The sequence below is a fragment of the Podarcis raffonei genome, chromosome 6, assembly GCF_027172205.1.
Source record: "Podarcis raffonei isolate rPodRaf1 chromosome 6, rPodRaf1.pri, whole genome shotgun sequence".
NCBI classification, from domain to species: domain Eukaryota; kingdom Metazoa; phylum Chordata; class Lepidosauria; order Squamata; family Lacertidae; genus Podarcis; species Podarcis raffonei.
In genome coordinates, this window is record NC_070607.1 from 48391344 (window position 1) to 48414801 (window position 23458).

The window sequence follows — 23458 nt, forward strand, 5'->3', positions numbered from 1 at the left end:
TTTTCCAAAGTGCTCAATGAATTCATGGTTGAGCAGGAATTTAAACCTGTTTGGGTCACTCAAATTCAATATTCTGTCTGCTAGAGCAGGCTGCCTGTCCTACTGAGAATTTCGTGCGTGTGTGTGCGGTTTTTGTTTTGTTTTGTTTTTTACATGTGACATTTGCAGAGGAGCAACATTTGCCCTTGCTTTCCATAACAGCTGGGTTTTGTTTTATTAGCCAGCTAGTCAGGGCTATAGCATATAATCCCTTAAGCAGAACAGTTCTGCTTCAATAGTAGTAGTAGTAGTAGTAGTAGTAGTAGTAAATGTACACAGTGCACAAGTCAGAAGTGTGCAAAGATACTTCTTCCTCCATGAAAAGCAGGAGATGGGGCTATAGTGGTGTCCTTCATATGCATCTAAAATACCTGTGCTTATGTCTGGAGTTTATGCTGCTATTTTACATTCCATTCTTGTTGTCTCCACCAGGAACCAGACATCCCGTCAGAGCTCACAGGTGGCTGCCATGGCTTCTCACGAAAATACATGCACTGGGAAGAGGAACTGATCCTGGGTGGCACTGTGAAGGATTCCCAGGGCAAACTGCAGGGGTAAGTGTGTGTTTGTGTGGTGTGTGTGCCTGTCAAGTCAGAGGTCTTTGGCCAGGAATAACTCAGTAGCTAAGGAATTCTTTATGCAGAGCAGATGGCTTTTCCCTGCAAGCAGGGCCAATTAAAGAGGATGGACAAAGTCATAAATGTTGTGTTTGAATGGTGAGGGGAGAGGACAGTGTGGCTCTTGGGAACTGCTTGGACTCTCGCTGCTACCCCTTTCACAGTTGGGGGTGGTAGTAAACTACCTCCTGAGCCAGCTTGTAACTTGATGCCCCTGAGGTTCATATTCTCGTGGGTGCATGTCCGCGACCTGACCCTAGGAGCAACTGGCTTGGGCATTCCTAAGCCATGGGATTTATGTTGATCTCTGAAGCTCTGGCTGCCATCACCCCTTGCCTCCCGAAGCCACCTCCCCCCACCCCAATTCCTTCCAGCTGCCGTGGATGCTGGACGACACAGCACGGACACCTGCTTGCAGCAATCCGCAGCCCTGATCCTAGAAAGGGGCTCAAATGCACATTGGGAAGTTGATTCCACACAAGTCTGCACTGTGCTGGCACCTGCACTTATCTGTTCTACAGGTTGCCATACCTTCTGTTTTGGCATGGTGGGGCACGTTCCGCATGCTGGTGGGGGCAGTGTCATAATCGGTGTCAGCTTTTGAAAACCATTGTTCTTCAGAGGGGAATTCTTGTGTCCCTGAACCCTTCCATATCTCACAAGGCAAAGAGATGCAAAAATGGCTAAGGAATGGGCAATAGATTGAGGACAAGAGTTATTGCTGCTATACATCGCCTTGCTTTGGTTTTAAAATCTCATGCAAGGAAGCAGTCAGAAAATGGGAAGCAGCCAGAAAATGGGAGAAAAGATCCTCACCTTTTAAATTTGGAAGGCTCAGGCAGAAGGAAGAGATGTGCTTCTGATATTACAGGGAGGTGCATCTGCAGCCATTCCCAGCTCTTTTCATGCATTTCTAGAACACAATACATGCAGGCTTTTCTTGTTGTGTATAGTTGGGATGTATATATGGTGAACTTTCTATGCAAATCATCTGCTCCAATCACAGGTCTGCTGGGAAAGCCTATTGGTTTTTCTCATGTTTTGTGTGGAATGTTAGTCAGTGACTTGTTTTCCATGGCAGCTGATCGACATGGCGTGCATACCTTTTGCATACCTTTTTGATAGGGGTGGCTAGCCACCTGTTTCAATTGAAAAAAGCCCCATAAGTAGGCTTGTGAAAGAACTGTGCACAGAATGAGGGCTGACTGTGAGATAAAGAAAGCAGAAATCAGGCTTTGGGTTTCTGCCTTGAGCCTGGGCAGTGGGGGAGCAATGGGGCCTAAAGGCTCTAGTTCCAGAGCTGAAAGGAGCCCTGCCTCCTTGACTGTGAGTAGAAGGGTTGTCATCCAGCTTCTGTTTCCTGCAGAGCCGAAGCCCTACAAAGCATGTTCCTGTTGATGAGCCCACGACAGCTCTTTGAGCACTACCGGGATGACTATGAGATACACGACATCAGCTGGAGTGAGGAGAAGGCAGCTGCTGTGCTGGAGGCCTGGCAGCGGGAGTTTGTTGAGGTGAGATGGACAGGTTGGTTTGTGGCATCTGTGTGGGAACTCCAGGGCTGCTTGATGCAGGTGTGTGCAAGGGTGAAGACATAAATGTGTCTACAAAAGGCTGAAAAAGTGTGTGCGTGGAAGGGAAGATGCTAGAAAGATGACGGGCAAAACTGCGTGCAGGTCTGTCAGTGAGGAGCAGAATATTATGTAGGGCTGCATGCAAATATGCATCTGCCAGTGTAAAAAGGTTGGGTGCCACCATGAATGCTTACGAGCATGTAGAATGGCATGAAAAACAATTTATAGGGTGAAAGCATAGCCAGTTGTTCTTGAATTGAGTGTATAGACCCTGTACAGTTTTCAGTCTTGCTTGGTATACATGACATGTATAGCAGCATATGGGCTCCTTCATGCCTATGAGCCTTCATGCCTATGTCTGGCATGTAGATGGATCCTGTGGATGCATTTATGTATGTGAGAAGGATCCCAGCCACTGAGGTGACTCTTCTCCTCCCAGTGTCTCATGAGTCTTGCTTCTTTGCAGTTGGCCCAGGAATCCCTCCCTGCAAATTCCTCCCAGACTATCCATGCCTTCTCCACCACCACGCTCGATGACATCATGAAATCCTTCTCAGATGTGAGCGCCATCCGTGTGGCTGGCGGGTACCTGCTGATGGTGTGTAGCAGCTTCTTCCCTCTCCTTCCTCCCTCCTATTCCTTTATCTTCCATTGTGTACTAAAGCATAGCTTTTCCATCCTCTCCTTTCTTCTCATTAATTGCCGTCTCATTCTCCTCCACTTGCAGCTGGCGTATGCCTGTGTCACCATGCTGCGTTGGGACTGTTCCAAATCACAGGGTGCTGTGGGCCTGGCTGGGGTTCTTCTGGTTGCCCTTTCCGTGGCAGCAGGACTTGGACTGTGTTCTCTGCTAGGAATCTCATTCAATGCAGCCACGACCCAGGTAGGCCACATTTTGGAGAGGTCTGCCTTCCCTAATGCCCACCCTTTGTTCTCCGTCAATTTTCCCTCCTCTTTGCTCAGCAAGATGTCTACTCCATCAATTTCTCAGGTTATGCAATGCTGAGGTTATGTTCTGCCTCTCTATCCCTGCTTGGCATTAGAAGATGCTGTGTTGTAGAGAGCACTTGACCTTCAGATGCATGGCTGTTCTTGATGTTCCAATGACCATCGTGCTGCCTTCAGCAGTCTGATCACTCTAGCTGCTTACATGCTGTTTCTTGTTCAGAAGTTCCAGGGGAATATACGATACTGTATATTCCCTAGCAGCTGAGTTTTTAAAAAAGAACAACTGTCCATTTGTACTGAGGCAGGTACAGACTAGGAGTATGCCACAAAGAGAGCCTCAGCTAAGGTGCCTGCAAGGGAAGGAAGGAGCCCAATAAACCAGGTGCAGGTGACTCAAATATGTGTTAGCAGAAAGCAAAAGCCCGCCAGAGTCACCAACCAACCTGACTTTGGTTAATATGAGAATCATTTAGAGCCTGAGTATAACAGCAAAAGGAAGAATTTCTGGTGCCTTCCAGCCACAGTTTGCAGCCTGAGACCTGTTCCTACTTTTGTGGGATTTGAGCAAGTCCTGGATGTGCTCCTCTAACTGGGATTCCTCCCATTGTGCTTTTCTCCATATCTGTATAGGTGCTGCCCTTTCTGGCACTGGGCATTGGTGTGGATGACATGTTTTTGCTGGCACATGCCTTCACAGAGACCAGCCAGCACGTCCCTGTCAAGGTAAGAAGGTTCCCTGTTTTTGCACAAGCCTTTGAGTCCCTATGCATTGCCAGTGCACGCTCAACCCATCCTCAACTCTATTCTCACGGTTCCTCGTTTGCACCTTTTCAATGCAGGAGCGGACTGGGGAATGCCTGCGCCGCAGTGGCACCAGTGTGGCACTCACCTCTGTCAATAATATGATTGCTTTCTTCATGGCTGCTCTTGTGCCCATCCCAGCACTACGTGCCTTCTCTCTGCAGGTAAGCCCCTCTGCTAGGAGCTCCTCCCTGCAGGTTTGTCAGCAGACTGTGCTTATGCACATTTGCATTTTCTTTGAATCTCACTGAAGGCAAGCCTTCACTTCCACTCTGGAGGTAACTGTGCCCCCAGTCTCCATGGCCTTGGCTGGAAAGATGGGTGATCCCTCCCCTTGAAGGATAGATGCCCCTCTTTATACAGAGGGTGACCTGGCTCAGGATCTTCAGCATGTTTAATTGTTCTCTCTCCTTCATCTCCTTGCAGGCTGCTGTCGTGGTAGTGTTCAACTTTGCCATGGTGCTTTTCATTTTTCCTGCCATCCTGAGTCTGGACCTTCACCGGCGTGAAAACAAGAGGCTTGATATTCTGTGCTGTTTCTACAGGTACTGTCTTAAGAGTGTTTGTTTGTTTGTCCGTAAATAAATATGTGTAGCTGCTGGCGGTGGAGAGACAGTTGCCCCCCCCCCAAGAGTCCCTTCTCCTTTGGGGCAGTACTGCGCTCTCCCTGGCCAGGCTGGGCTCCATCAGATCTCCCAGGAGAGGAGACACATGCTGCAATTGGGGGCAGTGGTTTGGAAAAGTCATTAAGCCCAAGAAGAGAGGATCAAATGCAGCTGTAAGGAAAACAGCAAGAGAACAAAGCCAGCTGCACAGATGGTAGTGCTCTCAACAACATTTTGAAAAACACATTTCTTTATTATGGTAAAAGTTTGTCTATAAGAACAAGTCAAAATGCACATCAAACTGCACATAAAATCAGCATACTCTGAAAAGCCGCTTTAAAGACATTGTGAAGGGTATCTCTATCTGCTCACCAAGAGAAGTGGAACTTTTTGTGATAGTTATATCCAGGTGCTGGGTGTGAGTTAGGATGCCTGACTGGCTAGGGGACTGTGTGTTGCCCAGCAGTTTCTCAGTGTCTTCTTCTCCCCACAGCCTCTGCTCCTCCCACGTCATCCAGATTCAGCCACAGGAATACACGGATGCAAATGACAACCCCACAGCACCTGCTTTCCCGCATGGACATCCAGCACTGACCACCAGCACACGCATCACCACTACGGTTCAGGCCTTCACCCAGTGCGATCCCTCCGGGCGTCATGTGGTCACCATCTTACCACCCACCCAGCATGTCTATACCACCCCTTCCACTCTCCTGCCTGCCAACCCTTTGGGGTCGCAAGTCTTCACCTCTGCCAGCTCCACCCGTGATCTTCTGGCACAGCTGGATGAGAACAAAAGTGCCCAGGAGTGTGTGCCGTTGCCCCTTTGTCATTGGAACCTCTCCAGCTTTGCTCGCAACAAATATGCACCTATCCTGCTGCAGAGCCAGACCAAGGTAGGCAGCTGAGAATCACTTTCTTTGTGGGTGGCATTCTGCCCTATGTTGAAAGAAAAAAGGGGGCGGAGTACAGCATCCTGGGTAGCATGTCTGTGATGCCAGCACTACAGCCAATGGAGAACTAAGCTCCCTGTTCTTCTCAGAGATGAGAGAACCAATCTGAAATGTAGTCATTGTGCGTGTCATCCTATATGAGGACATGGTGTTGCTCTCCCCTGTGCCCTGCCTATCAGGGACAAAGATTGCATGTCCCTTGTAGTCATTCAAAGACAAGAGCTGTACATCTTTCCTATAGTCTATTTTTACACATCTAGGAAGTTAGGTATGAAGGCTCTGCATCTTCCTTGGGTAATTCCAGATGAAGGGCTGTGTCAGTCACAGATAATCTAGATGATCTAAGATATTGTGTGTGTGTTTACCTTCAGAGAGAGGATCAGGTACAGAGTCAAAAGAACTATGTTCTCAAGGTTAATATGTGTGTGTGTTATGTGCCCCCTTGCATGGAAAACTCCCTACCTGTCATTATTGATTCTCTTGCCTTACAAGTATGCTCCATACTCCCACAATATGGCACATGTTGATATAAACTCCATTAGGGGCAATTCATACCCTGCACGTACTGTAGGTACTAGGAAGTGGGGCTGGGTGGTTGCAGTTCCAGCCCCCAAGCAGTTGTTTGCTTTTCATAAACATCTGGCTGTCCACTGTGTCCACTGTCCACAGATTTTCTTCCATTCTCCCTATGTTTGCTAAGTCAAGTCTCTTGACAGCAACAGAGGAAAAGTTAGCTTCTGCAGAAGAGATTGGGGTCGGAGTGCATCCGTCTTCACTCTTTCCTTTCTGCATTTCCAGGGAATTGTTGTAGTCCTGTTCCTGGCACTGCTGGGCCTGAGCCTCTACGGTACAACCAAGGTGCATGATGGACTCTACCTGACGGATATTTTACCACGAGGCACAAAGGAGCACGCCTTCATTTCAGCTCAGTTCAAATACTTCTCCTTCTATAACATGTTTGTGGTTACAAAGGGTGGCTTTGACTACCCCAGCTCACAGGAGGCCCTCTACAGCCTGCACCAGGCCTTCACCACCATCCAGTATGTTGTGCGTGATGAGAACCGCCAGTTGCCAAAGATGTGGCTGCACTACCTCCAGGACTGGCTGCGAGGTGAGTCGAGGACACTTTGCCAACCCTCTCTCCTGTCCTGCACTGCCTCTGCCCCAAGAAGTGGGGTGGGATGCCCTCCTCCAGCTCTCTGTGCGGTATGCTTTTAGTACAAACCTGCTTGAAGGCTGGAAGGTGCATGGGAGTTTGGATGAGGTGTTAGTGGCCAATTTCACAACCATGTTCAGGATAAGTGCTAGAAATGATTTTTAGCTTCTAAGGAACCAGAAGCAATTCATCTTGCACAGTTTTCATGTCTTATGCACACATCCATTTAGGCAAACACTGTTTACAGCCTTCTCTGCAGTGGCTCCCCATCTGTGGAATGCTCTCCCCAGGGAAGTTCACCTGGCACCTTCATTATACACCTTTAGGTGCCAGGCAAAAACGTTGCTTTTTAACCAGGCCTTTGGTTGATTTGATTCATTTCCTTTACCCTTTAAAAATGTGTTGGGGTTATAAGGTTGTTGTTTTTATTTTGATTATGTATTTTGTAGTTTTTATATTCTGATTCTATTCTGTGAACCACCCTGGAACCCGTAGGTATGGGGCAGTATATAAATTCTATCAGTATATAAATTCCATAAATAAATAAATAAATAAAATGTTTGTGTACATGCTCACCTGCACAGTTGTACAGGTGCCCTTCTGCCTTCTAGGATTAGCAGCTCTGCTCTTGTTCCTCTAAAGTAGGGACAGAAACATGCTGCAGGGGCTGAGAGATCTGAGTTAAACAGCAAAGGGGTGGAGGCCATGAAAGAAGGGAAGGGATTGGCATAGCTAGGGAGAGGAGCTCTTGCTTCCGGGCCTTGGGTTCCACAGATGGCAGTCCCTTAACTGTATACCCCCCTGTTCTGCAGGTCTACAAGCAGCCTTTGACCGGGATTGGGAAGCTGGGCATATCACCAAGGAGAATTACCGCAACGGATCAGAAGATGGTGCCCTGGCTTACAAGCTCCTCATCCAGACAGGCAACAAGAAAGAACCCTTAAACCTCAATCAAGTAAGTGGGGGAGCAATCTAAAAGTTGGGAGTGGGCAGGCAAAGAGAACCCAGTGTGCCATGAGAATTAAGGGTGAGTCCTTGGTGTACCAGGAGGGAAGGAGGAGATAGATCCCCACTGCAAAAGAATGGAGAGAAGAGAAAGCTTTCCCACAGGCATTTGGGGTCCCTTGGAGATGGAGGAACACAGGAGATCTACATGGCTTTGGGAATAGCCAGGTGGTGCCCAAGCAAGGGCCTCAGCCCTATTGCCTGCCAAATGATAGCACCTGTCCAGTAGCACCCTGACCGCTGCTACTACTTACTATCAGTTGCTATACTTCTTAACCGCCCTCATTCCTTCCATCTGCCTACAGCTGACAACTCGCCGCCTGGTGGATGAGAATGGGATCATTCCTCCTGACATCTTCTACATCTGCTTGACAGTGTGGGTGAGCAACGACCCTCTTGGCTTTGCTGCATCTCAGGCCAACTTTTACCCACCACCCCCGGAATGGATCCATGACAAATACGATGCCACTGGCGAGAACCTTCGAAGTGAGTTCAGGCAGCAGCCTCATTCTTGTTCCACTTTCCATCATGCATAACTGTTTCAGCTCAGTCCTATCCCCACTTCTATGGCAATTCCACAGTGGAAATCCTTACGATGTATGTTTCCCACATTTGCAAGCCATGCCTGGCACATGGGCAAAGAAAGCAATTCATTTTTGGCCCTAGAGATGGGAGTAGGGGGCAGAAGGCCACTATATCTGATGGGCTGCCTCTCTTTCTGACAGTCCCTGCTGCACAGCCCCTGGAGTTTGCTCAGTTCCCCTTCTACCTCAATGGACTGCGGCAGACATCAGACTTCGTGGCAGCCATCGAGAGCGTGCGTGCTATCTGTGATGAGGTGGCCCAGACGCATGGTGTCCTCAGCTACCCTAGCGGCTACCCTTTCCTCTTCTGGGAGCAGTACATTGGCCTTCGACACTGGCTTCTACAGGCCATCAGTATTGTGTTGGCCTGCACTTTTCTAGTGTGCACCCTGCTACTCCTCAATCCTTGGACCGCCAGTATCATTGTGAGTATCCTTCTTCATGAGCGACAGGGTGTCTAGCAGTAAAGGAGATGTTTTAGCTCCAGATGTTATATGTAGTAGCAATATGGCATTGTGCAACAAGGGAAATGGTCGTCAAACACTGTCACTGTTAGTTAAATCAGTATTTTTGGCTCTCATGTTTAGGACAGGAAATTTGGAAATGGGAGTGGGGGAGAATTAGTGCGATGCTTCCTGTAATCTCTGCACAGTTGCCTTTCCGTCTCCCTTGCCTTACATAGTGTCCTAAAAAGTTTTCCTTCAATACCAAAGACCTTTTTAAATCATTCAGGTTCTGCCCAAACTCAAAACTGTGCAGCTGTACTGTAATACATTAAAAAAAAACTTGCTGCAGTAGTTTGCAGAATTTATTCTGACTGCAGAAATTGAGTGTTTTGTTGCAAGTCTGGAATGTTTTCGTACCTTCTCATATTCTTTTTTAAAAAAACATGAACATGCGCATATTTTCCCATAAACGTATTAAGGTTTGCACGCAACAGACACCATGTATGTATTGTACACGTGTACGCACCAAGGAGCTGGGAATGAGCACCAATTCCCACAGTATGCAGATGCAATGGTAAACACACATCTGCTACCAGATAGAGTGTAAAGTAGAGCTTTACCTTTGCAGCAAAAAGTAAATATCTTTTTTTCTCCTCAAGCTTTTTTCCACAGTGCTGAAAGGGTTAAGCCTGCACACTAACATGCAGGTGCTCTACTATATTTGCATCCTTATCCACCTTTAGGGCTAGGGCGTGCACAGTCCCATACCCCTACTGTTTACCATACAAAAGCATATAATGCAGCTCAAATAAATAAATAAAGAAATAAAGAAATAAAGAAATAAATAAATAAATAAATAAATAAATATTAACAATCAAGGTATCAAACAGGCATGGTAGTAGTGGTTGGGTGATTGCTATTAACTAATAACCCGGTATTCATGTGCCACAATGAAATGTATACATTTTCTGAATTAGCTCTGAATTCAGAAATTACATACGTATGAGCTTATGGATTTGTAGGTACCTATTCTTAATCTCCCTGTTAACCACTACATTGGGCTTTGTTCATTGCTGTAATTGACATGTCCATAACCATAGCTTGCAGGTAAGATACTGAGCTGTCCCTTTTTTCTGATGTAGGTATTCGTTCTAGCTATGATGACAGTCGAGCTCTTTGGGATCATGGGCCTGATGGGCATCAAGCTGAGTGCCATCCCAGTAGTCATCCTCATCGCCTCTGTGGGAATTGGTGTGGAATTCACCGTACATGTGGCTCTGGTAAGAAGCAATTGTGTGAGCACAGCCCATTCTGCTACCATGTCTAGAGCATGTGATTCAGTGAGACTTCCTCTTTTTGAAGCTCTGTGGGTCCATACTGAAAGGAATAGGGTTCCCTGAACACCCTTGCAGAGTTTTCAAGAGCTCTTTTTCACACCAGAGAACTTGGTGTGTGATATTACAACCATATACATTCAAATAGCTTTAGTGGCACCCAACCAGAACATTTAGATTATTAGGTTTTTATCTGTTGTATCAAACCTGATTAGTAGTGGAGTCTGTAAGGGAGAATCAATAAATTGTGGGTTCATTACCCCCTTAATATCACCCTTATGCAGTCTGGGTGGTCAGAGCAGAATTTAATCCATAATTGTGGGTGCACCATCCAAGGGTTGGTGGTTCTTTTAATTAGTGCTGAATATAATAATATAGCTGTGTATGGTATGAAAAGCAGAATCCAAGCTGTCATTTCAAGATGAGCCTGTTCTAGCTCTGGCAATACCAGCTGACTCAGTGCACAAGAACAGATTTGGGCTTAGCTTCTTGTTCTTTCTCCCAGTCTGGAGGGCCTCCCAAGATGCAGTGTGGTGATTGGCCCCTTTATGAGGGTCTGCTTGGACAAGTCACTCTCTTTAGTCACATTCTGACTGTTCGTCTTTTCTCAGGGCTTTCTCACAGCCATTGGCAACCGGAACCTGCGCACTACTGTGGCCCTAGAGCACATGTTTGCCCCTGTGATGGATGGTGCTGTCTCCACGTTGCTTGGCGTCCTTATGCTAGCTGGTTCTGAGTTTGATTTCATTCTGAGGTGATTGTCATGTGTCTGTCTTCTCCCCTTGTATACTTATTCTGGTGGTGCTCTGGACCAATGTGCTGGGGGCCATTTCCAGAGAGGTATCAGTAAAAGGAGTGGCTAGAGAATGGGAAATTGTCTTTCTTGACATCTGTTGGGAATTTGGGTAACACCACATTGGGCAATAGGTCTAATGGATATAAAGGCAGAATCTAATAGGGTTCAAGGCAGCCCTGGAGGGGCACTGGTACATTCTGCCAAAGTTGGAGAAATCTCCCTGTTCAAGACCACAACTTACAACAGGTTGAGGGGAAGACATTCTACAAGACATTTATGCCTTCTCTGGCACTTTCCCTTACGGCAGCTAAGGCTTGTGAACTCTACAAGTCTGCTGGCTCAGAGAAGGGACACTCTTATCTTCTATACGGAGCAACCTTGAGCTGAGACTGAGGGATAGCACTTGTCAGTGCATGGGTGTAACAGTAATGAGTGTGCAAGAGAATGTAAATGAATGTGTGCTGGTGAACTAACTCTGTACTTGGTTGCTCTGATAAGAGGCTGAGATGCTTTACTGCCACCTGGGTAAATAAGTAACCCTCCCTCTTCACAAAGGCCGCAGAACTGTGCTGCATCTCAGCTTCCTGGGATGGGAAAGAAAAATATACAGAGCAGTAACTGATTCTCATCCTAAAGTTCTATTGTACGCAGATGATTTGCGCAAATGACAAATTTGACCATTACTGACCACCTTGACCTCCCCCCAAAGGTATTTCTTTGCTGTGCTCACCATCCTGACCATTCTGGGACTGCTCAATGGCTTGGTGCTGCTGCCTGTCCTGCTGTCTATCATTGGACCACCTGCAGAGGTAAGAAAACTTCTGTTTCCCATCAGGTTGCTCTAGTGGAGAACCATAGAGAAAAGCAGAAGGGGTCCTATATCTCACTGTCAAAACCCACTGCCAGATCGAGGTGAAGTGCTTGAACAGCCACACAAGTCGTAATAGAACATAGGTCTTGGCTTCACCTGCTATCAATAGATTTCAGGATTCACTACAGTGAATGGAAAGCCTGTGCCTCTCAGGGATCATGCACAAAGACCCTTTATCTGACACCCTGTTTTCTCAGTGTGCTTTCTGCTTTTTTCATCTAGGTCACACCAGCAGATAACGGTAGCCGCCTGCCGACACCGTCCCCCGTCCCCCCACCCATCAGCCACCACAGCTTCTATGTACAGCGGCACGGTGGAGCCTTTGGTGACTCCTCAGACTCCGAGTACTATTCAGAGAGCACAGGAGCATCAGACACGGGTGAAGATGACCGCAGCACCTACATCATCCCCCCAGCGCAATCACATATCTTGGTCAAGGCCAGCAAAAGCCCCAGCTTCCCCAAAATCACTGTAAGTGTCCATCAAGAGCCGGGGAAGCCAGAATTCTGGTTTCTCTGGATGGAGAGAGTAGTCTCAGCGTTCAAAGGCAGTTGGATTCTAGTTCGAGTGTAAAGATAGTGTCCCCAAATGAGTTGGGAGGCAAGGAAAGAGAACCAGGAATGTTTGTTTCTGTTCTTATGCTAGTATGTCAATAGGCACTGGACTGGGGTGGACAGGTCTCTGTGAGACAAAATTCCTAGGATCTCTGGGAAAGACAGACCATAGCACCTTGGAGCATATCTTTGGGGTGCAATGTGGCTATAGTAATGTATAATGGGGTAATAGGAGTCTAGCTTCTATTCCCAGGTCCCAGGAGTTAAAAGAGATGGGACTAAGAGAGAGTTCATAGAATCATTATTAGTTGGAAGGGACCCAAGCGTCATCTAGTGCAACCCCCTGCAATGCAGGAATCTCAGCTAAAGCATCTGTGACAGATGGACAGTGGTTGAAGTCTCCTCTTTAGTACCTTAGGGCAACATAATTCACTGCTTCAGATTCTTCTTACTGATTTCACTGCTTTATGGCCTGAAAGTTCCTGGTGTTGCTGTCACAAGGACTCCATGCCAACTGCACTTGTGTTGTTACCTTCTTCCCTTCCATATCCAATACGCTAACATCAGCCTTTCCTTTCCTGGGCAGGTGGTGAAAAGCTACAAGACCAGTCTAGAATCGCCTCTGTCGTTGTGCAGCCCAGACTGGACCCAAACTGTGACCCCTGGAGGACATTTGCCACCCACTGTCACAGAAGTCAAAGACGCTTCACAGCAGCAAGAGCAGCCAAACCACAAACAAAGGCCTCGGCTGGCTCAGACTGCCCCCAATCCCCCTCGGACCGACCCTACTGCCCACAGCACCAAAGTGCCGCCTCCTGCATCCGGTGGCACCTTCACCACAGTTACAGCCACTGCCTCAGTGATGCTGGCCTTGCACCCACCCCTGCCTGGCTCATGCCGGGGCTACACACACGAGGGCTTTGAATCTGATGGACCCGAGGAGCCTCATAAAGACACATCCAACAGCTTGGAACTGCAGAGCCTAGACCAGAGGCACTAGCATTTCACTTTTGCCAGGCCCAAGACCTTGGGTCTAGAACTCCTGCCTCAGGGATGGGATGTGCACAGTATCCCTGGTGGGGTCAGGGGCCCAGATTGTTCACACATACACACACCGCAGACTGTGAAGCAGGATGGATACCTGGAAGCTCTTGCACTGTGTTTAAACAACTGTAGACATAGACAGTGCCTTTGGGAACTGGAGCAAGAAGGCCAGATGAGCTACTGCCGTGAAAAGGTTGATGGGAGAATCTCTCAGCACCTGGTACTCCACTTTCCCATGCCTTGTTTCTCTAGGTGTTATCTGCCGCCAAAAACATGCTGGGTTTCTTGGTTACCAGGACTTCTGGCTTCAAAACATCCCTAGTTTGCATCCTTACATTGGACTGTGATAGCCCAGATAACATTGTGCCCACTCACCTGCAGACAGGGAAAGTTCCCATCCCATCGAACCTGGAAAATGAAAGTGACAATTCCCCATATGCTGTGTGAACCATCTCATGGCTGTCATCGGGGCAGGGCGAGAGAATTGCCCAAACACTGACCCTCCCATGGAGAGAACAGGACTCAACTTGTGCGTGGGGAAACTCCTCCCGCATTGTGCTGCTATTCTTTTATTTTTATTAATATTAATATTATTATTTTAAGCTGTATAAAAAAGAGTCACGAACCCTCCCCCTTATAATTATAATAATTATTTTTTATTATTTTTACAGCTCCCTCATTAAAAAAAAAAAGTGGCGTATCCCTTTAAGGGGAAACACCAGGGTGAGGTGGTAATGGAGAGAGGACCCCCTGGGCGTGTGGAGTGGAGGGAGCATGCAATGGAGGGGCACAATGTGTCTTAGCGCCTTCTATGCAAGCTGTGTGGGGTGGGCTGCACTCTGCTCCTGCTTCCACCGGCATGTCTGCCTATGCCAGCATTCGCCATCTGGCTGTTCGAAATCCTGTTAAATTCCTCCCTGTCCTATCCCACACTACAAAAACCTTTCTGCCCTATTCTTTTTGCTTGCATGCCTCTTTATCAGTCCAAGGTAGCCCATCACACAAGTGTCCCATAAGTACTTCCTTTTAAAATTTACATTTTAAGCTTCATCATTTCCCAAGAATATCAGTGAGGAATAATTTGTGACTAACAGAAGATGAGAATCATACAGGGCAGGGCTTTGGGCCCTGCAGGACATTTACCCCACACAGATGGAGATCAGAGCAGGGCTTTCTGGAAGAGCAGTTTATATGGGTTTATGTTTTTTCTGCTTCCATGTTTTAAGAGGTACTTCTCACAAGTGAGTTTGTAGTCTGAGACTGCTGCCTGAGTACAAAAATGTATGTGTACTGTGTTGGTTTACGAAGGAAGTGTTTCAAATGGAAATTTAAGCTTACTTTAATAAGAAAGTTGGGCGACCTTGTGGTAAATTCAGCCATTCATTGCCCTTGTTAAGGACAATGTACCGTTTTGAGTTTTTCAACACATGTTTTTCCTATACTGAGATTATTAGCTTCCTGACCTGCATACTTTCAGCACAAACATTCGTGCTGCACCTTCACAACTGATGGTGTACAGAACTTTCCCCCCATCTCTTCACAAATATTTCTGTGTAGGAAAAAAAATCATGTGTAAAATTATCCTTTGATTCTCTCCCACCTAAAAACATCCCTATGTATTAATCAGAGCAGAAAATGTTCAACGGGAGAAAAGAGTTGGGCAAAACATTCCATTTCCTGCCCAAAAGTATGAGTGCTGTGGTTGCTTTTTCTGTTTCTGAATGATCTCTTTCCGGTTCAGCTTCTTTGGCTGAAAAACAAGAAATGAACTGTCGCTTGGCAGCAGGATTGGTTCTCAAGGACCAGTTCCATTTCCATCTGACATGCTTGGTTTCCACATAGCTAAGTCAAAATTGCTTTATGAAATGTTTCAGTTTTTCCATTCTGGTTCAGGACACAAATCAGAATTTTGCACAAAATTCAAAGTGCAGTTTTCTGGCCAGCTCTGCCCTGTACATCAATCACAAAACAACAGCTCAAACCGAAATCCTGAAACACAATACTTTTTTTAAAAAAAGAAGTTATTTTCTTTCTTTCTTACTGACCTACTCTAAAGGAAAAAAGATGGCAGCTGGGGAAAAATATTCTGTTTGTTAGGATTCTTGAGTGATTTTGGAACCTGATGGATGTGCCACAGTTTTCAGCACACTTCTTTCAACAAGATGCAAGGTTTGGGACCAAATGTATTTTTCACCTAAGACAGTGAAATAACTTTAGGTACTCCCGATTGCAGGTTTGGAGATTTTGGGCTTCAGGAAGAGACCCCTCCAACTGCAGAAGTTGCTCAACATCTTTCTGCACTGCAATTATATACACAAGTAGTTTGCCAGTTTCTCGGTGGCACTGACATTTGTAGTGGAATAACACTTTACAACTTTGTCTTTAGAATGAGATAAATTAAGAAGTGCAGATGTCTTCTAGCTGTTCTTTGCCAACATGGAGTTGTCCCTTGGGGGCTGTGTGAAATTCTGACCCACTTGGGCATAAAATTGTGTGTAGTTTTTGGAATCAGAGACTGACACACCACTGCTTACTTGTGTGAGATAGCAGGGCTGATTCACCTTTGAATCTACTTCCTCAGTGACATTCTTCCTTCTTGACCGCAGGCACTTTATATTCCCCCTCCCTTTCGCCCAATAACTGCTGTAATTATATCCCCCAAAGTATGCCGGATTGCCTATTCACTTCTTGCTGCCAAGGGAGTTTCTGCTGAGATTTTCACATTTTGGTTGTGTGAACCCCCTTAGCAGCTTCAATAGGATTGAAATGGATTGATTCAGTTGATTTAAAAATTAAAAACTGCTTCTAGGATCTGGAGAGAATTCCCTGCACACAGAAACTTGCCGTGTGGCAGAGATACCTCTGACCATTTTTTTTCTCACCACGAAACTATTTAGACCAGAAACCACTGTCAAAGGTAGAACCTAGCAACATTTGACATGTATGCCCCACTTCTCCCACTCTCCTTTCCACCCACCCACTGCTTAAAAAACTGCTAAGTGCTTCTAGCTAACTCACAATAGAAATTGTGTTTCTCCTCCCCCCCCCGCACCCCCGCCAACAAGTCTGTGACCAGCAAAGCACAGGAAACGGTGGAAAGGGGGACACATTGTGTGTGCATGTGTGTATCTGTGTGCGCGTGTGCATGTGAGTATGTAGCAGGTGTGCTGGAGACCTTTTAACCTGAAATGTTGTCATGCCATATAAATTATTTATATGAAAAGAAAAAAGATTTATTTTTGTAGTTTGTACAGACCTCTAGCCTTGCAATGGAAGTTTTTATTTTTAAAAGTAAATATATATTATATATAAACCTATCTTCTGATGGTGCCTGTGTGCAGTTCTTTGGTCCCCGCTTTGGAGTCTCTGTGTTTGTAGTCAAGAGTGTACCTACTAGATTGATGCAGGCTGTACACATAGGTTTCTCTTAATAGGACAAATAACAGCTGGGGGAGGAAGCTTTAAGCTGGGAACTGGTGCGGGGGGAAAGGGTTAAACGCCTTTCTCCTCAGCACCACTGTCCTGGTCTGAATCGCCCTTTTGGCTATTATTTGGTAAAACTTAATGAGGATGCAATCCCATCACAGATTTCTGACATTGTGTCTTGTTTTGCTCTAGACTTCCATCTTAGAGAAGTGTGTGTTGATGAACAACAGGAGTTTGTGTATGCATGAGTAAGGATGCACATTATATATAATTAATATATATGATGATGCATGCATAGCTGGATGTTCTTCTGCTCCCAGAAAGATCAAATCCTGCCCCAATAAAGTGCAAGCTTTGGATTAATTAGTTGGAAACATTTTAATATAATTTGCATATTTTATTCTGATTAACCTGTTCACACAATTTAAAATGTATTTTCAAGGCCTGATAGAGCACGGAAAGTGCTGGTGCAGGAACTAGAGGAAACCATCCAAAGTTTACTTTTTTCAGTCTTCAGCAAATACTGTGCTTCATTTTTTAAAAAGGAAGAAAAGATCTGTGTGCCTTGACTTGAGTGTTGTCTCTGGACATTTTCACAGGTTTTACTAAATTACTTTCGATCTGAATTTATGATGCGGGAATATTACTGAGGAGACAGAATAAAGCTAAAGAGAGATCACTTAAAAGCAAATGTACATTTCTACTTAGTGTAATTTTTCGTGCAATTTACAGATGCAGAAAATGTAGTCAAGTACAATTTGTGAAAATCAGCTTCTGCAACCAGCCTGCCAAAGGCAGCAGGAGACCCCAACAGATGAAGTTGACGTGGCCAAAGATAGCGTGTAATATAAAGGATTGTTATGCTAGGTTGTCAGTAACAACCTGTAATAGTGTGAAATCTCTGCAGAAGAGGGAGACGATTCTGATGTAAGAGCTGGATTTTTGAACTTGGTTGGGGGTGACAACTTAGTTTCAATTCTTTATAAACTTCAATTAAGGTTATAAATATGCACAGGTTTCCACAAACCAGCAGAAAACAGGTGTATGAAGTGGGAAGCAATTGTCCAGTGGGATAAACATTATCTTTGCTTCTCTGGAAAGTGCAGAGAGGGACTATGCAATTAGATCAACTTGTGAAAGAGGCCCTGTGTCTGCTTTCAACTCTTATTACGCTGGAAGTAAGACACTGTAAGTTCAGAAGTATGGAAAGGAGTCTGGCCCAGGAACAACACACACCCCCAGCCCTGTATTGCCCTCCCTGGCACGATCAATTTCTTGAGCCTCCAACCCCATCTCAGCAATGACTGTACTGCAGCTGCCTGGCAGTGTTTATTTTTCCAGTGTGTTCAGGAAGCCGGCATGGTGCAGCCCAGCCAAAGGGGGGGCGCGGGGGCTAGGAGGTTGTCTTGTCAGCAGCCACAGGGACCACAGCTGAGCAGATTCCACAAGCAGAGCAACAAACAGAATAAAGAAAAACAAACCGAGACCAGAGCTTGCACACACACATGCAGCATTGTAGACTCAGTAAGGGGCACCCTCTTCACAAAAGTCCATCAGACATTAGGTGTCCCCACAATTGCTTTGTATCTTGCCATTTCTTTGCAGAGAGAAATTGTCTATGGGAGCAACTAAAGCACTGGGGGGCAGGCAGATGCTTGAATATACCAATGTGCAACTTCTGTTCAAAATTCAGTGGTTACTCCCAGGGGAAAGAATATTGGATTAGAATAATGGAGAGCAGTGGAAGAGAACTCTTAATCTTGCTAGTTCCAACCCTTCCCTTCTCCACAAGTGTGCATATCTACTAGCCCATTTAAAACAACTGTGGTCTGGGAATTAAAAATATGGTTCACTCAGCAGTTTGTATGGATCCAGACTTTGTGTCTGAGCGTTAAACGCCCTGCTCCCACTACCTGCCTCTTCCTTCCCCCTGCAAGATGCTTCTCAGCATAATATCACCACGTTTCCCAGGGAGGAGAAGCTTCTTGTTCAAGCCTATTGCACTTCTACTTTCGCTTTCGGAACTCTTCTATGAGATACTGCCACAAGATTTTTCTTTTTCTTCTTGTTCAAACACTTCTTGACATAGCAGCTGCTCCTTGTCATGTTCTCCCCCTATGTTATAGCCATTAATTCTGCATGTTGCAAGAACCTGATAGAATTTACAAGTAGCAGCCTATGGCTTAGTCTTGAGCTCCTCATTGACTCATAATTACCACCATCTGCAGTCTTCCTGAACTTCTTCCCTCATCTCTTTCCGAGTTTATCTTATCTCTTCTTTGGCACCATCTCTATCTAGGTTAATTTTCTCTTTAACTTCTCATTTTTGGCTATACATTCCTGAGTACAAATGCCCAGGCAGTGCATTAATTATGAAAAGTGTACAGCCTATTCCTTTCCTGACAGCCACTTCCGTGTATATTTCAGGGGGCAGGAAAAAGGCCATTTAGGGACAAATAATATGCGGCCCATTGGCACGTTTACAAACAGGACAACCTCTCATGGGCAGCATGCACATGCCACAACCAAGCACACTTCTATTGGCTACAATTCTTCAAGCATCACAGTGGGAGGAGGAAACAAAGGAAGGGGTGCCAGGGAAGGCCTTTGTGGATGGTGCATGTGTTCCTGTGGCATGCAGCATGTTGATGAACTCTACAGCAACACATTAAACCCTTTTCTGTTAACAAAGATGGCTTTAGAAAGCTCAATTTTCAGTGGAAAAATAGTGAGGAATGGAATGAGTGCTTTACCCTTTTCTCACCTGCTGTTTTCTCATGATAAAATCACTCCACTGCCTTTTCTCATTTTTATTACAAGGGTATGTTTATAACGCTCAGGGTAAATTTAGAATAAGACAGTAAGCAAGAAATGTCTGAAGCATCCTTTACCTCCAGCTCCCTCATGCGAAACAGCAACCTCTCAAAGTTGCTTTTCTTAATAAAAATATATACTGAGGCAATGTTACATATTTTTGCCACTTGCCCCTTATATACATGTGCATCACTGACCAATGCTGCACTATGTATTTTGTACTCCATGTTCAGTGGCTAAAATGTGAATTGGGCTTCTGTTACTCTTAGATAGACAGACTTCAGGAGTTCCATCTCTGCTTCTTTTCTTTTCCTTTCTGCAAGAAGCCAGAATAGTGCACTTGATAGTACATATTAGAGGTCCAATCCATGCCCTTAAAGCTGATTAGTTGAGATATCATGTTGGCCCTGAACAGGTTAGTTGTGCTGTTAAAAGTTTAGAGAACAGACTCTAGTGTGTGGGCACTTGGCCCTCTTGCAAGCACATTTAACCCAAAGACCAACAGAGAAGGCCTTGAAGGAGCAAGCTACGCTAGTCAAAAGACAATAGCTATTAGTGATGGTCTACTTCCAGTTTGTCTAGGCCTGAGTTTAAAGGCGCTGGCTCATTCCTGCATAGCTGCCCTACTAAATCAGTGCCAGTGGTTAGAGATGGTAATTAATGTGCTTATTTATTAAATTTCCATACTGCCCTTCATTTGACAATTACAGGTGGCTTATAATATAAAAGCACAAAAACGCACAACAGTGACAAACATAAACAATACCCCCCCCCATTTAAAAAGCCATAGATTGTTTAATTAGCCCGTGAGAAGAGGAATGTTTTAGCCTAGCACCTAAAGATATGTAACAAAGGCGCCAGGTGAGCCTCCCTGGGAAGAGCATTCCACAAGCAGGGAGCCACCACAGAAAACACCCATTCGCATGTTGCCCCCCTCCAGATCTCTCATGCAGGAAGCACATGAAGAAGGGTCTCAAATGATGACTGCAGGGTCTGGGTCAGTTCATATGAGAAGAAAAACCCTTACACAGCACTCTTAGGCTGCAAAGCAAAAATAGCCTTCTAAAGCCCTGAAGAAAGCTGAATCTACACAGAAAACACAGAATGAAAGCACACAGGACTTGTGGGGCAAAAGAAAGAAATGTCTTTCAACTGCCTCACAGGCCAAGTCTTGTGGTGCTTCAGTACAAGAAATTTATGTCACTATCAGGCTGTTCAGATCTCTATTTTCTGAATGTGCAATTGGCACTCAGTTTTTCAGTCTTATGTTTTTCATATCACACCAGCAGGCGGTGGTCGTTGATGGAAAGCTTCCATGCTGAGTTTCTGGGCCCTCTCCTCAGTTACTGCAGTCACCCTCCGCTACTGTTCTCTATTTTGGGTTCACATACAAGTATTTCTGTACCTAGGTGCATGCACCTTTTCCAAAAGAAATCACTGGAAATTTTAAAGAGTGAAAGAGCAAATGTTACCAGCCCTTGGCTATCATGCTTCAAAACTGGCAATATGGAGGGTGCTGCTTTTGAGTGGGGAGGCTGGACAGCATCTATTTCTATTTGGTGTTTGTTACTTAATGCCAAGTTTTTGCACAACACCAGTATTTCACTGTACCAAAACTCTAATAGAGTTACATTTTTTTCCTGAACAGATTTTAAGCTGCATGACAAAAGCCATATTAAATGTGGGGAAAGTGCGGGCTGTCATCTCGATGGCAGTTTTGGAGACTGTGGGGCGGGGGGAATCATACTGGGACAGCACCGATTCCACAATAAACATCCGTCTGGAAGCGCCCTTGGCTTGGCTGAAAGAAATCTCGGGTCTTTCACACATGGGCTAGACTACAGTGCCCCCTGCTGGGAATGCTATCAGTCACAAGAAGTCGGCTCGCGCTTGTTCTCAAGCAGCTTTTGTGTGAAAACCAGCCCAAGAGACCCCGAGAGTGACCCATTAACCAACCCACGACTCAACCTTGCTTCCTCAGCCGCGGCTTCCCGCTCTGCTGCTTCCACCTATGAGGCCGCTCGCGCCTCAGCGCCTCACCCTCGCACCGCATAGTGAGGTCACGTGCTTGCTTATATGGGATGTACAATCCTTATGGCTACCTTAAAAGGTAGCGGGTTGTCCTCACCTGCGGGTTAGGTTCAGTCAAGTAACCGCTCCCTGCCGAACCACGGGGTAGAGAGCGAGCCACGTGCAACGGAGAGCAGGGCTCCGCCACACCTTTCACCGCTGAGCTGAGAATTTCAGCAGGTGCAGCAGCTGGCGATGCAAACGGCTGAAATTCCCTTTTTTGCACGACTTATTAAAGAAGGTGCAGGAGCCCTTGCTCTCCCTTGCACCTGCGAGTCGCGCGCTCGTCCTGCTACTCGACGCGCGTGGCCTGGGGCCTCATCCTCACCCGGGACCGGCGCGAAATGTTGAGCCACCTGCAGTTCCTCCCTCACGCACCATGGCGATGTCGGGAGGGCAGAAATGCATGTTCCCCTTCTGCGCGACTCTCCAGCAGGCGCGCTCTGGAGCCCGGGGCGCGGCCCTCTCTCCGCGCGCGGCGGCGCTCTCTTTCGGTGCCCCTCATTGGCCTGCTGTGTGGTCTGTAATTAATCCCCCGCCGCAGGGTGTCGGGGAGTTACACGTCCTCGCCCAGCAGGGGAGCCCCGGCATCCCCGGCTAATCCCCGTTTCTTGTCGCTCTCCTCAGGGGGCCCGCCGGCACCTCCACCAGCCCCTCTTCCTCCCTGTCAGATTCGCAAGTGGCTGTGTGCAGGCCTAAGACGGGGGAGGAAAGCTGCCATCGCCAGGGCAGGCGGTGGGGTTCGCCAATTTACAGAGCTTAACCCCGCAGCAAAAACTGCACAACGGTCCCGCTCGCCGCCTCCCCAAATTCCCCAAGGCTCTCATGACTCTTATGTGGGGAAACCCGGGAAGGGGCGGAAACGGCTGGGAGGGATGCAAGAACCACGCCGGCCGAGATAAGAGAAAGCGGGTGGGGTGGAGGAGAGGAGCATTGAAGAGCAGCTCCGAGGTGCTGTGAAGTCGCGGGATTTAAGCTTCCCTTCCTGCCCCGCTTTGCATGACAAAAAGCCCAGCTGCAGAGATGACACCGTCCCTTCCCCCCACGCCAAATTCACCTCCCCAATTACCAATCAAGCCCATTATGCGGCTACAATAGCCTTCAGCTCCGAGGCCCACCCAGGCAGCCAACGTACAGACAGTACATCCTCGACCCATGAATGGAGCCATTTTGCCAGAGTGTTCCGTCTACCCTCTTCTATTAAACGCAGACCATTGCTGTTACTGGGAAATAAATACTAGTAACTGCTGCTATTTGAGTAAAGTGAAGCTCGTGGCTTTTGAGGGCCACAGTCTCCATTTAGCATTGGGAGCAGGCAGACTCTGCTGTTTCGGAAAGCTTATCTTCAAAAAGTGCTTTGCAATCCCCCAGAAAAATGTATATTCCGGGTTCTGTATTCCCACCCCACCCCTCAAATTCTTTTCAGAATGTCAGAACTCGGCCTGTCTTAGCAAACTGTCTCTAACAGCTAGCCAAGCACAGTTCTATTTCCCTCAGCCAAAGCGGGACAGCTTTGGTGAAAGTCTTTAATGAAGGTGGTACCAGAGAAAGCCTAAAATCAAATAGAAGCAGGGATTAACAGGAGTGTGGCCCCTCACAGTCAGCAAAGCAGAGGAGGGGCTGACTTTTCCTAAACCTCAGCATCATCTTATGTTATTATATTATCTCATGGGTGTAGCCAAGTGGGGGCAAGGTGGGGCAGCTGCCCCCCATCAGGTAAAACAATAGAAATACTTAACTGATCAATCACATTGGTTCTGCCCCCCCCCAACATAGTTCTGCCCCCGCCCAAAAAAATCCTGGCTATGCCAGGCCATGGGA

The 23458-nt window shown here is 46.5% G+C and overlaps 1 protein-coding gene across 2 annotated transcripts in view; it reads left to right on the forward strand.

The window, feature by feature from the left end:
• PTCH2 (patched 2) overlaps positions 1 to 15333 on the forward strand; it is a 59754-nt gene extending 44421 nt beyond the window's left edge. The window contains exons 7-23 of one of the 2 annotated variants that reach the window (XM_053392603.1): positions 472 to 593; positions 2023 to 2170; positions 2697 to 2828; positions 2958 to 3113; positions 3809 to 3901; positions 4018 to 4143; positions 4406 to 4524; positions 5078 to 5480; positions 6336 to 6648; positions 7506 to 7648; positions 8004 to 8184; positions 8424 to 8707; positions 9871 to 10008; positions 10674 to 10816; positions 11568 to 11667; positions 11952 to 12200; positions 12870 to 15333. In XM_053392603.1, coding sequence (XP_053248578.1) covers positions 472 to 593; positions 2023 to 2170; positions 2697 to 2828; positions 2958 to 3113; positions 3809 to 3901; positions 4018 to 4143; positions 4406 to 4524; positions 5078 to 5480; positions 6336 to 6648; positions 7506 to 7648; positions 8004 to 8184; positions 8424 to 8707; positions 9871 to 10008; positions 10674 to 10816; positions 11568 to 11667; positions 11952 to 12200; positions 12870 to 13283 — 3264 coding nt within the window. In that variant the 3' untranslated portion in view covers positions 13284 to 15333. Of the gene's footprint in view, positions 1 to 471; positions 594 to 2022; positions 2171 to 2696; positions 3114 to 3808; positions 3902 to 4017; positions 4144 to 4405; positions 4525 to 5077; positions 5481 to 6335; positions 6649 to 7505; positions 7649 to 8003; positions 8185 to 8423; positions 8708 to 9870; positions 10009 to 10673; positions 10817 to 11567; positions 11668 to 11951; positions 12201 to 12869 lie in introns of both variants that reach the window. The other variant, XM_053392602.1, reaches the window with a different exon arrangement.
• Positions 15334 to 23458: the final 8125 nt, after the last annotated feature.